Source organism: Nicotiana tabacum, chromosome 11 (assembly GCF_000715075.1).
Source record: "Nicotiana tabacum cultivar K326 chromosome 11, ASM71507v2, whole genome shotgun sequence".
Classification (NCBI taxonomy): domain Eukaryota; kingdom Viridiplantae; phylum Streptophyta; class Magnoliopsida; order Solanales; family Solanaceae; genus Nicotiana; species Nicotiana tabacum.
Genome location: NC_134090.1, coordinates 113,296,765 through 113,311,947, shown reverse-complemented (window position 1 = coordinate 113,311,947; position 15,183 = coordinate 113,296,765). Strand labels below are relative to the sequence as shown.

The window sequence follows — 15,183 nt, the reverse complement described above, 5'->3', positions numbered from 1 at the left end:
ATCTTTATCATCCCGAGAAGGCCAATGTTTTGGCTGATACTTTGAGCAGGGAGGCGAAGAGCATGGGTAGCCTACTTTTACTGTAGCTGGGGAGAAACCGTTAACTTTGGATGTTCAGGCTTTGGCCAATAGGTTCGTGAGGTTGAATGTTTCGGAGCCTAGTCGCGTGCTTACTGTTACGCAACGCCTTCCTGATGATCTTTGGAAGGGCAACGTAAGGCTAAGCAACCGATGTCAGTGCGGTTGCTGTCCGCCAATGAGGTCCTCGCCGCACGCTAGACTAGATTGTCAGTGCCGTGCGGGAAAACCAATGTCGTAAGCCAATTGCGGAAGCTGAGAGAGAATTGGGTTTTGAATGATGATGATGATTTTATTGATGAATGAAAATGCTGATTACAATGATGCGGTGTCGAGGGGAGAGACACCAGAAAATGCTGATTGAAATGTTTGATTGTTTGGTCCCCCTTAATAATGCTTAAAAAAAATAAACCAACATTACAAGACTAGTCCTAAGAAAGCTGTAGAAGCATACTGAAATGAAAATGATGAAAACTAGTCTATGATTACAATGAAAAGGACTTAGATTATTACAAGGAAAAACTAAGTCCGATGGCAGCATCTTTGTCTTGCGGGTCTGCGCGCGCGTTGCTGTGGGCGCGCGCGACACTTGATGTGCTGGCCTGAGGCTGGGCACTGGTGCTTGGCATCAGGGTCTGTGCGCGAGGCGCTGCTGGAATGGGCCTGCAGCTGGGCGCTGGCGAGGCATCAGGATCTGCGCGCGCGGCATTGTCAGGGCGCGCGGCGCTGTTGTCATTGGCCAGCCCTTGGGCGCTGGCGAGAGGCATCGGTGGGGCGACAGAGGCACATGCGCGCTTGTCACTTGGCGCAGCCAAGACCACGGGGCCGACCATGGCGCTAGGCATTGTGAGGCTTGCTAGGCCGCCATGGGGCGCGGCCAAGGGGTCATGGGGCATGTCTGGAAAGCAGCCCATGACATTACTTGCGTGGTTTCACGGTGGCTTTGGCCGTCAATCGATTTTGGATGATACGAGTCACAATATCTGTGACTCAAAGCAAAACATGAATCTAACAGCTGCTAAACTACGCAACCTTTATTCATTGGCAGCGTTCTCCGTGGAAAATCCATAGCAAATATCCAAATCAGAAATTTTCACCTATCAACTCTTCTTTCCCCAAATGGATTGACAATCTGTTTCCAGCTATCCTTCCGTAAAAACTTCTACCATTCTACACAAATCAGTTTTTCCTCAGGAAGGGTGGGTTACGGGTGGTTATGCATTCATCTGCATTTCAACATGTCATGGCAGCATTACACCTTTTCAACATTGTACTTTACAAAAAAAAAATTGCCTTGCGCTGCATTGTCAAGCTAACGTGAATAAAAATTCACTATTGACTTGAAGCTACCGGTTGAAGGTGGAAAATGCAGCAACTCACCCACCAAGGCGATATGATCTCCCCCTGAATGCTACACCAGAACTGCTATCAGGTTGCACAGTGTTAGTTGTTGCTGCACCAGAACCCCTATCAGGCTGTGCAGGATAAGCTGTTGCTTCGCCAACCCGATAAGATCTCCCTCTGAAAGCTGCACCGGCATTATCAGGTTGTGCAGGAGTAGCAGTAGGTGCTCCAATCTTCAAACGCATAACCAGCTTATGTCTATGTATCACCAGTTAAAGATATTTGCAGAAAAGAATAATTTCGTTTCCTAAATGCAGAAAAATGAGCATCTTCTTTCTTTACGTTTCGATTTTGCTAGGTGGAAATCGGAAACAAAAACCAAATTAGCCAGGGACAACACAGCAGCAAAATAAAATTTGATGGTGCAAGGAACATGCAACTGCAATGACCTCTCTGGTGCTTCTCTGAAAAAAAGATGCCTACATGGGTGAATTCAGATAGCAGTTAAGAGAACATCTAGATGGTCATTGGTCAAAACTGCAATCAAAAGGATACACCCATATTGGTGTCTTCAACAATTTCTTCCCCGTGGCAAGTGGATGCAACACGGTTAAGAAGTAATAGAGATGTCCAGCAATGATCCCCAAGAGATCTGGCATAATTAGTGAACCGAAAATAACATCTAAACCGAGCATGGCCCACGGCAAGTAAAAAGCCTGCAAGTTGGAATGGGAAGAAACATTTCACCAAAGGAAAATTAAGATAAAGAGCACGAAAACCTGACAACTGAGGCTTGAAGTATCTAAACGAAAGAACAGAATCATACCTTTAGAGTCACAAGACCATAAATGTTGATATTAGCGTTTGGGAATTCTCTACTCCAGACATATAGAAGCATGAAAACCAGTGATATGCCCAAGAATGGGGAGCGGAAGAAGGGGATTAGCGATAAAGCCTAGGCATAGCAGGAGACAATATGTTAAACAATTGAAAAATTGGTTTGACGCATATCAGAGGAATGAAACATCATCTTCATTATAAAACAAACTGTAGAGTAATAAAGACGATAGCAAGGGAAGGGTATGAGGTTACAGCTAAGAAAGACACAATAGGAGCTCATGTCTTGGGTAATTCACTCCCTAAATGTTCAGCAGTTGACATACCAACAATGTCAAAGCTCCAAATATCATCATCCACAGAAAATCTGCTGTTTGTCTTTGAAAAGGTCCACTCTCCAGTTGCACTCCATATCTTGCTCTATAACATCAAGAAGCTATAATCATAATTAATACTTGAAAAAGTAAAACAAAAATCTTTTGCATTTCATAACTAATTGCAAGGTTTAATAGTGCTGTAGAAAATGATTCATATTAGAGAAATAAGACTTTTAAAAGAAAAAATACTGGTCAGAGGTTGTGGGCTATGTGTCGCGGACTCTCCAAAATGTTGTGGCACCCGTGTGAGATCCTCCAAAAGTGCACTACTTTTGGAGGATCCGACACGCACCCGGCTATATTTTCGGAGGGTCCGAGCAACATAGGTTGTGGGCACTTACATCACTAAGAGGCGAATCCCAAAATTAATTGAGAACTTCCCAAGAAAGAAGAAATTTGTGATCAATCTCCATACCTGAAACAAATGTAGCATCCGGTATCCTCATTAATATTGAAAATTAAACCCAAAAAAATAAATTAAACACTTTTCAGATACGTGCACTAGATATCACTTATAACAAGTGATGCAAATTTTTCATTTACTGGCTCAACATCAATTAATATGATGTAATTTAACAAAAAACATGAATCGCTATTATCTTTTGTTAAGGTACATGCATGTAGCACCAATGGGGACCCACCAGTGGGGACCCAGGATTTTTATGCGGGTTCAAAATGCAAAGAAGCAAATATACAAAGAAGTCAACAAAATAAATATTTATTAATAATAAAAATTAAAATTAAAATACATCATTAAAATTGTCCTCTACGAGTTTTCATTTCCTGAAACATATAAATAAGGCACCAAACAATCGTTGATGAACTCGTCATTCATTTGATTTCGTAATTCACTCCGGATCAACTTCATCGCCGAAAAAATTCTCTCAACCGTAGTAGTGGCAAGTGGTAAAAGCAAAGCAAATTGCTTTACTTGAAGTCACGTAATTTTCAAGAAGACAATTCTAGGTTAATAATAAAATTTTGATCCGAAACTAATGATGGATCCCAATTCCCAAACTTGAAACAAAATATGCCGTAAAATACCCAAATAAATATCGTTGAATTAAGTACTGATTTTCTTTTGTACAATACAAGGATTAAAATCAAAGTGAAACATGACGATGCGGTTGCCGGTGAGAGAGGCAACAACCAACGAAAAGCGGCAGTGGCCAGTGGCTCGGTGAGAGAGGCAACAACCAACGAAAAGCGGCAGTGGCCAGTGGCTAATGGCAGCGGAAACGACTCTGGACGCAATGTAACTTTGAAGTTGAACTGAAGGATTCTGCCAAGAGAGAGAGACAGCGAAGGGTTGGAAATTGGAGGCTATTTGATTGGGAATTAGGGGCTATATACAATTTTTAGATTTTAGATTCTATTAAGAAAAAAAAGTAAAACGGTATCATATGTGTAACGACCCACTGGTCATTTTGCTTTCTAGATCTTTGTTCCCCTATTTGAGACTTTTTGTATGTGCTTCTGAGGTTCAGGTTGAATTCGGAACACCTAGTTCCATAGGAGTGGCCTAAGGTGGCCAACTTGACTTGGGTCAACACTTTGAGTAAACGACCTCAAAATCGGGATTTGAAGGTTCCAATAGGTTTATATGATGATTTTGAACTTGGGCATATGTTCGGATCGAATTTCGGGTGGACCGGGAGCATTTCGGTGCTTATTATTGAAAGTTAGTGTCTTGAAGGTTTTAGAGTTTTTAAACTTTGGTTTGAAGTAGACTTTGGTGTTATCGATGTCCGTTTGGGGTTCTGAGCCTTGGAATAGGTTCATATTGTGATTTGTGACTTGTACGTAAAATTTGGCGTCATTCCGAGTTGTCTAAGTATAATTCGTGGCGTTCGGAGTTAGTTGGAAGAAGTTTGAAGTTCCAAAGTTGATTAATTTGATGTTGAGGTGCGATTCTTGGTTTCGATGTTATTTTACTGTGTTCTGAGGCTTCGAGTAGGTCCATAGAATGTTTTGGACTTGTTGGTACATTTGGAGTCTGGACAAGGTCCCGGGTGGCTCAGGTATTTTGGACCACCCGCAGCAAAATTGAAGTTGGCTGATATTGCTGGTTTGCTCGTTTATTGGTGTGCTTCGCGATTGCGAAAGTAGTCCCGCGATTGCGAAGGAGGCTGGGGAGGGGTCTGAGATTTTGCTCTTCGCGAACGCAAGGAGGGCCACGCGAACGCGATGGAGGATCTGGTTCCTCTTCGCGAACGTGGAGCCATCTTCGCGAACGAAGAAGGCTGAGGCTGAGTTGAGTTGTTGGCCTTCGCAAACGCGGCTGGGGGACTGCAAACGCGGAAGGCTGGGTGGTTGTTCATAGCGAACGCGACCGGACTATTGCGTACGCGAAGAGAACTTTGGTCAGCTGTAATAGTTTGGTCTTCGCGATCGCAAGGGACTTTCCGCGATCCCGAAAAAGGAATCGCTGGGCAGATCACATTTTTATTTCAGGGCATAGCTCATTTCTCTCCCTTTCCACTTGGGTTTGGACGAATTTGAGAGCTCTTTTGCGGGGGATTATCCCCGTAGGTGTGCTAATTGTTGTGTGCTACTTGATTTGGGCGCTACGTATGCACGAGGTGACAAAAATCCATACGTAGCTACATTCATGTTTATGTCCCGGTAGACTTAGATACACATCATGCTTTAAATGTGCTATGTAAATTTATCTTGTTTGCTTGATTACTTAAATTTATGACTAAGATTGAGACTAGAATAAAAATATTGACCGAGTCTCTTACGTTGGAAATTGTGAAATATTTGTTGAATGGTAGTTCCGTTTCGCGAGTGAGAGAGTTTCTCTATTTTTATGGGATCGGGTCGTTCGCCTCGGTAGTGTTTATATTATTCTTATGGGATCGGGTTGTTCGCCTCGGCAGTGTTGTAAATTACTCTTATGGGATCGGGTCATTCGTTTCGGCAGGGTTGTAAATTACTCTTATGGGATCGAACCTTTCACCTCGGCAGTGTTGTAAATTACTCTTATGGGATCGAGTCGTTCGCCTTGGCAGTGTTGTAAATTATCTTATGGGATCAGGTTGTTAGCCTCGTCAGTACTATGAACTACTCTTATAGGATCGGGTCGTTCGCCTCGACAGTATTGTGTAACACTATTCCTATGGAATCGGGTCGTTCGCCTCGACAGACTCATGCATAGTACTTGAGATTTGATGTGGTATTGGTATTGGTTGACCTTGTGCCTTTAAGGCAAGTTGTGGTATTGGTGATTTCGTAATAATTCTTGTCTGGAAGTTTTATTATGTTATTTACCTGCATCGTTGCTACTTGTTGAGTTTCATACATGTCTACTTATGTATTTTATTATTTTGGTCACTAGTAAGTGTCAATTCGACCCCTCGTCACTACTTCTTCGAGGTTAGGCTAGATACTTACTGGGTACGCGTTGATTTATGTACTCATACTACACTTATGCACTAATTGTGCAGGTACTGAGACAAGTACTTCATGTGGTCATACGGGCGCATATATGCACTACACATGGACTTAGTAGTGAGCTGTCTTCCATGCTTTGATCTGCAGCACCCGAAGTTTTCTTCTTATCATATTTATTATTTTTGTCTATTTTGTTTCAGACAATATGAATTGGTTGGTTCATACGAGAAACAATTTGCGATCCCATATATTCAAAAATTTGAGAACTTTTGACCTATTAGTTTAAATCTCCAATTCACCTTTGGTCACACGACTCACACCAGGCACGATACATTTTATAGTTATATATAGCATTCAGAATTTCTTTATACAATTTAAATTGCAGTTCCAAATAAGAAATAATCATATCTCAAGCTTATTTGATATGTCATTGGAAGTCAAAATTACCCCCCCCCAACCCCTCAATGAATTGGTTGGTTCATACGGGAAACAATTTGTTCTTCGACTAGGAGAACAGCTGAGAGGAGGTAGTTAACATCCATTTTGTTTGCTAATAGGATAAGTTGCAGAAACAGAAAGTCACCACATTATGGCATGAGCAAAAGCAACAATTTTATTTTTGACCAAACAATAAATGAACCATTTAAGATTGACATGAACTAATATCATTGAGGGGAAGCCAGAGGAGTTGTAGTTAAGGTGCGTCTCAGTCCCAGCTTCAGCGAAAGCCATGTGTGAGTGATAAAAAAGCAGGCTAGCTCCCAAGTATAAGAACATCAGAGATACTTGTATATCTACATCTATTGCAAGATCCATTGCGCAATTTTTTTATCCATTGCGCAATTATCCTATGTTAAAAACTATAACCATCAAATTATTACTGAAAACAACAATAACAGGAACTAACATAACAATTTAGATAGCTCAAAGTCATACACTAAGCATGAGAATATTAGAATTCAGCCATTGGAACTTGAGAATGTTTCAAACTAAATAAGCTTGTCACAGGCCTCGTAGGTATGATACATTTTGGTGTCTGGTTAGCATCGTAAAGATGCTGATATCCGAAGTATAATTAAATAAAAGGATATTTACCTGAAAATGGGAGAATACTAGCTCATACAATAATGCAATATCAACAAGATCAAACAGTCCCAATTGACATGCAGTTGTCAAAACTAGACAAGCAGTCCCGTACGCCTTGCTTACAGGTGGAAGTGATTTATAGAACCTGTGATGAGAAAACAATTAGGTCAATCAGTGATTACTTGATAGAGAAAACATAAAGTATAAAGCAGATAGCATTCATACCAATGACCAGAATATGAGATTAAAAATGACCTAATGGCATAAAATAAGGAAAGCAAAAGATATCAAATCTTAAGACCAGAGATTATAGGAAGGACGGACAGCAATCCACAGTTCTCACATATAGTCTGACTTCTCAAATCAGTAGACACATACATTCAAACTTTTCCTTTTTTTTGGAAATCATAGAAGGATTAGATTCTAAGGGATGACTCGCTTGGACACATGCCACAGAAAAATAAATCTCAGATTAGCAACTTCACAGCACAACGTAAAGTCTCCAAATGCTTAACAAGAAGCAGCAACAGAACCAATTGGGAGTTGAGAGCTCAGATTTAGGAGGGGAATAATAACCCCATTACCAACAAAACTTAACTGACAGCGAAGACAATTACAAGAGGTATACTCTATCAGGTACAATAACTGGAAGGTCGCGATGAAGTCACGTTATCATCACCTCTCTAGTAGTATAGAAATGGTCAACAGATTGCTCGTAATATGGAGAACAAAATACAAATAAAAGTGGCCTGTTTTTCACGACAGAAGAGCAAGAGGTTTGTCTCATGCAACTTTTCCTTTTTAATAAGTCAGGCAAGATAATTTACAAAACGGACAGAATAGGACAATAGATGGTACATGCGCAAAAAGGCGCTGTCATCTCCACGTTCATTATTCAGAGGTGACTTGAAATCTAGGAACTATATCTTAAACTGTTTGGCTTAAGCAGTGAGATGCTCTACACTGTCAAAGGTGCCTTAGCAAGATGGATCAGATGGAAGAGAAAGGAACTAGCTAAAAACATGTGGATCTCAATCCTAACATGCATTTTGTGGTCAGTCGAATGCGAGAAGTTTTAAGGAAGATCAGTTTCACGTCATATTCTGAAATACAGATAATCAAGCTCAACTCATTGATAAAGATGGAGATAATTAGCCTTCAATAAAGACGGCACAGCACGTGGTGATGAAACACTTTTTTTAATAAAGTATCAAATACTTAAATTTTATCAGATATAAGTTATCCAAGTCATGCTCTGCCCCCAAAAGAAAGCAGCAGTAGTCATTTCCAATAATTTAGTCTTTCAAGAAATATTTCAGCTTCGCTAGTTAAATGTTTTTTGTGTTTGATTTTCCTCATTTAAGGGAATAAAGAAATTGCTAAAGTTTCAATCAAAATTGAGTCACCAAGTCAAAAAAAAAAAAGAAGATTGGGCAAAAATCTTTTGTTTTAAAAAATAAAATAGGCAACAAAAGTTAACAAAAAGTGCTAAGTGTAAGGGGTAAGGCTGGGGAGATTAGATTCTTAAAGATACGGACACAAGAGACACTCGCTGGTTGGTGAAGGGGGGAGTGAGGGCGAGGAAAATCTAAGTGTGTGGGACTAAGTTGCTCGGACTCAGGTGCGGATATCCAATACGGGCACGGATCCGAGTGTCAGATTCGGCAAAATCTAAATGTAAGATTCGGAGGTGCGGATCCAGGTATGGATACAGGTGCGGCGATTCGGCTAAGAAAATTCAAAATTATTACTCCCTCTGTTTCAATTTATGTGAACCTATTTCCTTTTTAGTCCGTGCCAAAAAGAATGACCCCTTTCCTTATTTGGAAACAATTTACCTTTACAGAATGATTTATAGCCACACAAAATATATGTACCTCATTTTACACCATAAGATCAAAAGTCTTCTCTCTTTTCTTAAACTCCGTGCTCAGTCAAATGGGTTCACATAAATTGAAACGGAGGGAGTATAAAAAATAAAAAAATAAAAAAATAAAAAAATAAATAAATAAAAACTATAAAGAGAAAAAGAAAGTCATTCAAGGCCTTCCACCAACTCTCCATCTATATCGTTGTTGTTGTCTACCAGAAGTCCGAACTCAAAACACGAACCCTAGAATTCTTGATTCTTCTAAAACACAAAGCAGCAAATATGAGCCAGCACTACTACAATATTGAAGGTATGCCATTTCCCATCTCTTAAATCTGTTCTATTTTTAATTTTTAGAAATCAAATCTCAATTTTTCCACCAAATTTGTCGATGGACTCAGGTCAAAGTATCTGAAATTAGTTGACCGAATCCGGGACATATCCCGCACCCGCACTTGTATCGTGTTGAGACGGGTGCGGCACCAAAAACGAAGAGTCACTGCAACTTAGGTGTGGGATGAGATGACAAGCAACAACCAATAGTTTTTCAGCAATGACATCACAATCTCCTCTTCTCTTCCGGTGGAACTGGTTATAGGTTAGATATAGACATAAAAAGGGTACAGGTTTTGTAGAAGGCTAATCCCTTCCCCTAATTGCATTTGACACATGAAATTTCCATGAAACTAATACCTAACACCATTCTTAACACTTTCAACCTTTTACAATCAGGCATGAATGATAGATACGACAAGATAAAGGTATAGCCTTTAGGATAATTTCAGGTATCTTAATATTAAAGCCAGGCTAATATCTAGTTTAATTTGAACTGTCGAGAGAGGGCACCAACATTGTCTTCTCATTTGCATCATACTCAACATTCTTCATCCCGATTACTATAGTTCAAAACTTCAATCATTCTCTCAGTGAAGCTTCACAAAAGCTACTCTTGAGACGGATGGGAAGTGTTGAGGCTCATGCATGCATAGGGTGAGTTGACATATTCTCTCAAAGATTAAGCACAATGCAGTAGCCGAGTTACTGTTGGGGATGTAAGAGTGTGCCAAAGCAAGCTTCGGCGGGAGGACTTCTTAAACAAGAAGTTAGAGCAAAGATGGAGACAGGCACTATACAACTGAATGTCTAGTGGAGTCCTTGGGTTGAATTATGCAGTTGGTACCGAAAGGTAATTCAGAGTGCAAAGGCGGTGGAGTGCAGCTCCGGGTCAAAATTTTCCTTGATGACACAAAATTAAGTGAGAGAATCAAGTAAGACCTAGCCAAGGTGATACCACTTGATAAGATCATTTATTGTTTTTACATGATTGGCATGAAAATTGACAAGTCAATTTTGTTCAACATGTAGCTAGACAGGAAGTTGCGGAGGTTGAGCATTAAGATTGTAGGGTAGGAGGTAGTTGTGAATATTTCTACGACGCTCCAGGGTGAGGCTAGTCTATAGGATTTAGTCTTAGACTACCAGTGGTTAGTGTTGAGTTCTCACTACTCTTTCGTTCCTCTTAGAGTCGGGCTTTATATATTGGTTATTGTTGTGCTTTCCATCTATGTCCTATTTCTTATTATGCTGTTATTTCTTCTATGATTTTTATTGATGGTACTAATATTTCGCCTCTTTTCATCTTCTTGAGCCGAGGGACTTTCGGAAACAGCCTCTCTGCCCCCTCGGGGTAGGGGTAAGGTTTGCATACACACTACCCTCCCCAAACCCCACTAGTGGGATTTCACTGGGTCGTTATCGTTGTTGTATGTAGCAAGTCTACTATGTTAGAAAATACAAAGGTGGAGATTTGTTAAGAAGTTTTAATTTTCGGGAAATTAGCAATGGTTGAATTTTTCTATGGTCCTAGATACTTGATGCTTGAATTTTAGGTTCAAACATCAAGGTCGAAACAATCAATGCTTGATTCAAGCATTTTGAATGGAAGATTAACCTCTGACAAGTTTGAATGGTAAGAAGGCCTAGAATCTTCAAATGGCGGGTGCAAGGTACTAACAATGAGCTTATGAATTGACACACCCTTTCTCGTTTTTAAGGCATAGAAGGAACATAAAGAGAATTATACGTGAGAAGTAGGGAGAATTACTTCCTCATACTGAATTGTGATGTAGATTGAAAGAGATGTAAGACAACACTAGAGAATAAAATATTGTGATACACTTGCATCATACTGAATTGTGAAGTAGAGTGCATTTGTAAGGTATTCATTTAGACATTTTTTGAGTAAATAAGAGTGTTATCTGTATTTTATATACAACCTTTTTAGTATTTATTACGATCCATCCTCCTCACATGTGGATGTAAGCATAATCAGGCTAGCACATAATTTGGTATCACCTATATTCTTTCCATCCAATTTAAGGTATGCCATGTTCTGCTCATATCAAATGTACGCTTTGATACTTCCCATGGCGTAATAAAATGGGGAATCTTCCCTTCCAAACAACGGGGTACCTCAATGGAGCAACCTATTAAACACCATGAAATTGCAGAAATGCATTATCATTAATAGCATCAAATGGTCCATCCGTCGCACTTATGCATTTCTATTATGTCGTGACCTCTATAAGACAAAGTTTCAGCCATTTACTGCTTTCTCTCTCAAAATCCAACATTTCTGGTTCTTAACATTGGTACTACTCCTATCCCAATTTATGTGATACACCTTCCTTTTCTAGTCTATCATGATACCTTTCAACATTAAACTTCTTATTTTAATCTTAATGAGATAGTTATAGTCACAAATATTTATTGTTTGTTTTAGACACAAGTTTCAAAGGTCAGTCTTATTTTCTTAAACTCCTGCACAATCTAAACATCGTAATATAAAATGGGGCATCCAAGGGTGTGGCCTACTGGTCAATGAAGCGGGTGAGAACTATGGGGTCTCGGGTTCGAACCCTAATGGAGGCAAAAACACTAGGTAATTTCTTTCCATATGTCCAAGCCTTGGTGGACAGAGTTACCTGATATATGTTGTTGGTGGGAGGTGGAACTAGCTGAGGTGCGCGCAAACTGGCCCGACACCAATGTTATAAAAAAATCATATAAAATGGGAGGCATGGAGTACTAAGGAGAAGCAAGCAACTATCCACCCAAAATATTAAAGCCATCATATTGATGGCAAAATGTGAATTGAGGATCGGAATTAGTTTTGGGGATCCTCAATCCAATTGACGCACTGAAAAGCCCTAAAAGTTGAATTATAGAACATAAAATTGAGAGTATTTTCATAAAGAAAATAGAATTTAGAATCAGATTACACACAAAGTGTGTGAAATGATGAGTGTGTACATATAGCTCCATGGAGAGAGAGAAGATAAAGGGAGACTTACTCAGCAGGAGATGACATTGCGAATTCAGAAACCGAAATTACAAGCTTGCGAATGAGAAGTTAGTTGTTCGGTGAGAAAAGATTTTTCCAATGTAGCTGTAGAGGAGGAGAGAACGAATTTGATAATAAGGTCGCCCCTAATTCAAACTTCTAGATCATTCTTTGAAGGTCAGGCGATCCGTTTTCTAGAGTGGATCCTTCTTCTTTTTTGAGAAAAAGGATGCTAAGGGCTCATTTGTTTCAGTTCCACTTATAAAATAAAATTGAATAATTGGCTAAATGAATTTATGTAGAGTACTAATTCCGAATTCAATTCCAATTAAAGATTTATGAGCTCGAATTCTAAGATATTATAATTTCATTTAAATCAATTTTTATTAAAAAGTGTCATCACCTGGTTGGCAACCAACATTTTTTTTAGTTGATAGCCATATTCAATTTTGCTAGTTAGGATAGTTTTTTTGGTCATGTATTTTGCATGATTTGCATTTTCATAAGTGACATAAATAGTTTCCTTATCAAGCAATCTTTAACAATACTCTCACCATTGAGCTTTACAACCAATTATTTTGGAAGAAAGATCAAATCATCTCTTATTAAATGCTCTTTTCAGTTTCCAACATGATGTAAGTATATTTTTTGTTAGCTGAATTATTTTTATTTTACATTTACAATTTCTATTCTTGCCAATTGAAGCTACTGATGGTATTTGATGAAAGCCAGCTCTAAAAGTTTACTTTTTTCATAAACAATTCATCAACATCTAATCTAATATTTGTGAGTAATTCACTATGTATTAACTTTTTCTTGAGCTATTTTGGGTCCATTTAGAAAGAAAAAACGGCTATATCAGAGTCAGCTATTTACGGTAATCTTAAAATCGATCTTGTGTAGGTTTTAGCTTTGATTGTTGAAATCTTCCACATTCATTTTTATAAATTACTCTTCAATCATTTCTCTATATTCTAATGCAACATTATTATCTAGCCCCTAATGAAGTTTAGATATGTCACGACCCTAACCCCGAACTCAGTCGTGATGGCGCTCTCGTGAAGACAAGGTCAGCCAACTATCCCAAATTCAACGTTAAACAGTTAATCAACATTAAAATAGCCTAAACCATGATTAATAATATGAAGTAGCAAATAATATCAATAAAATGCGGAAGTATAACCCAACACAACCCTAACCGGGGTGTCACCAGTCATGAGCATATATAAGTTATAATACAAGTCTGCTAAGTCTATAAGCTAGTACATATGTCTGAAAGAGATAGAGATGATAAAGGAGCAGAGACACGGGCTGCGGACGTCAACAGCTACTTCGTAATCTCCGAAAGCCCGCTTGAAGCTGGAGGTATCAGCACTCGGGAGCGGTACCAACAACGCCTGAATCTGCACACAGGGGTGCAGGGAGTAAAGCGAATACTCTAACTTAGTGAGTAACAAATGTAAATAACGACTGAAGGTAAGAATTCACATAAGGCACAAAGCATTCTATAATGAAGCAGTAAAAATATTTAAAATCAGTAAATCAGTGAAAGATAGATAGAATCCTTTAACTCAAATGTAATTTTCACGAAAAGCCTTTTTAAATGTTTAAGCAGGAAACTGACGGTCAATTATGAAAAGTAAACACATAAAGGCTCGCCCCTCGGTCACAGTATCAACAATCCGCCCCTCGGGAAACATCTTAGAACTGTACCAGCCCCTCAGGCTATCACATAGAACAATACCAGCTCCTCGGGCTCATTCACATAGAACAGTATCAGCCCCTTGGGCTCAATCACATAGAACAATACCAGCTCCTCGGGCTCAATCTCACATCACAATGGGTACCCGCGCTCACTGGGGTGTACAGACTCCGGGAGGGGCCCCTTACGGCCCAAGCGCAATAACAAGCCATCTCGTGGCATCAAACTAGGCCCTCGGCCACATATCAATCAAGCCACCTCATGGCGTATATATCTTAGGCCCTCGACCTCAAATCAATATCAATGTTTCCTCACAACTAGGCCCTCGGCCTTACTCAGTCAAAAATACTCACAAGCCCCTCGGGCAATAGTAAAACAGTTTTTCTCAGCCCAAACATCATTTAAAATATAATTTAAATCTCAAAACTAAGTAAAAATGGCTGAGTAGTAAAACAATAGAAAATAACATGAATGAGTTCAAGTAATAAGTCAAAACAGTGAGGAAATAGTAATAAAAACCCCCCGAAGGGTTCAAGTAGTTGGAACGAAGCTCAAATATGGCAATCAGCCCAAATCATGATGATAGCAAATGAGTGTCAATCAAATACAAGGTAAAATCATCAATCGGGACGGACCAAGTCACAATTTCCAATAGTGCACGACCCCACGTCTGTCATCCAGCGTGTGTCTCACCTCAATATAGCACTACGATGTGCAATTCGGGGTTTCAAACCCTCAGAACATCATTTACAATCATTACTCACCTCGAACCGGCTAAATCTCTAGCTCGCGACGCCTTTGCCCCTCAAATCGGCCTCCACGCGCGTCGAATCTATCCAAAATCAGAACGAGAATGTCAAAATATGCTAAGGGAACAAAGCCCAAGCGAAAACCATCAATAAAGGGCACAAATCCCGAAATTAGCAAAACCCAAGCCCCGGGCCCACTTCTCGAAACTCAGAAATTTTTAACATCATTAGATTCCTTATCTCCCCACGAATTCATACATGTTAAAAGTTATAAAATCCGACGCCAAATGGTCCTCCAAATCCCCAATCAGAAGTTCAAATTCTCAAGCCCTAGTTGTTCAATTTTAGGCTTAGCTTTCATGATTTTCTAGGTGGAATTCACATAATAATCGCGTTTTTAG

At 39.5% G+C, this 15,183-nt stretch overlaps 1 protein-coding gene across 1 annotated transcript; it reads right to left on the bottom strand.

The window, feature by feature from the left end:
* Positions 1-1,174: 1,174 nt before the first annotated feature.
* LOC107781480 (derlin-1) lies at positions 1,175-12,510 on the bottom strand. Its single transcript, XM_075225389.1, has 7 exons — positions 12,342-12,510; positions 7,128-7,263; positions 2,978-3,051; positions 2,586-2,679; positions 2,249-2,377; positions 1,978-2,138; positions 1,175-1,680 (listed from the first exon to the last, which is right to left on the bottom strand). The coding sequence occupies exons 1-7, from the start codon at positions 12,356-12,358 to the stop codon at positions 1,455-1,457; spliced, it is 837 nt and encodes a 278-aa protein (XP_075081490.1). The 5' UTR covers positions 12,359-12,510; the 3' UTR covers positions 1,175-1,454.
* Between the last annotated feature and the right edge of the window lie 2,673 nt (positions 12,511-15,183).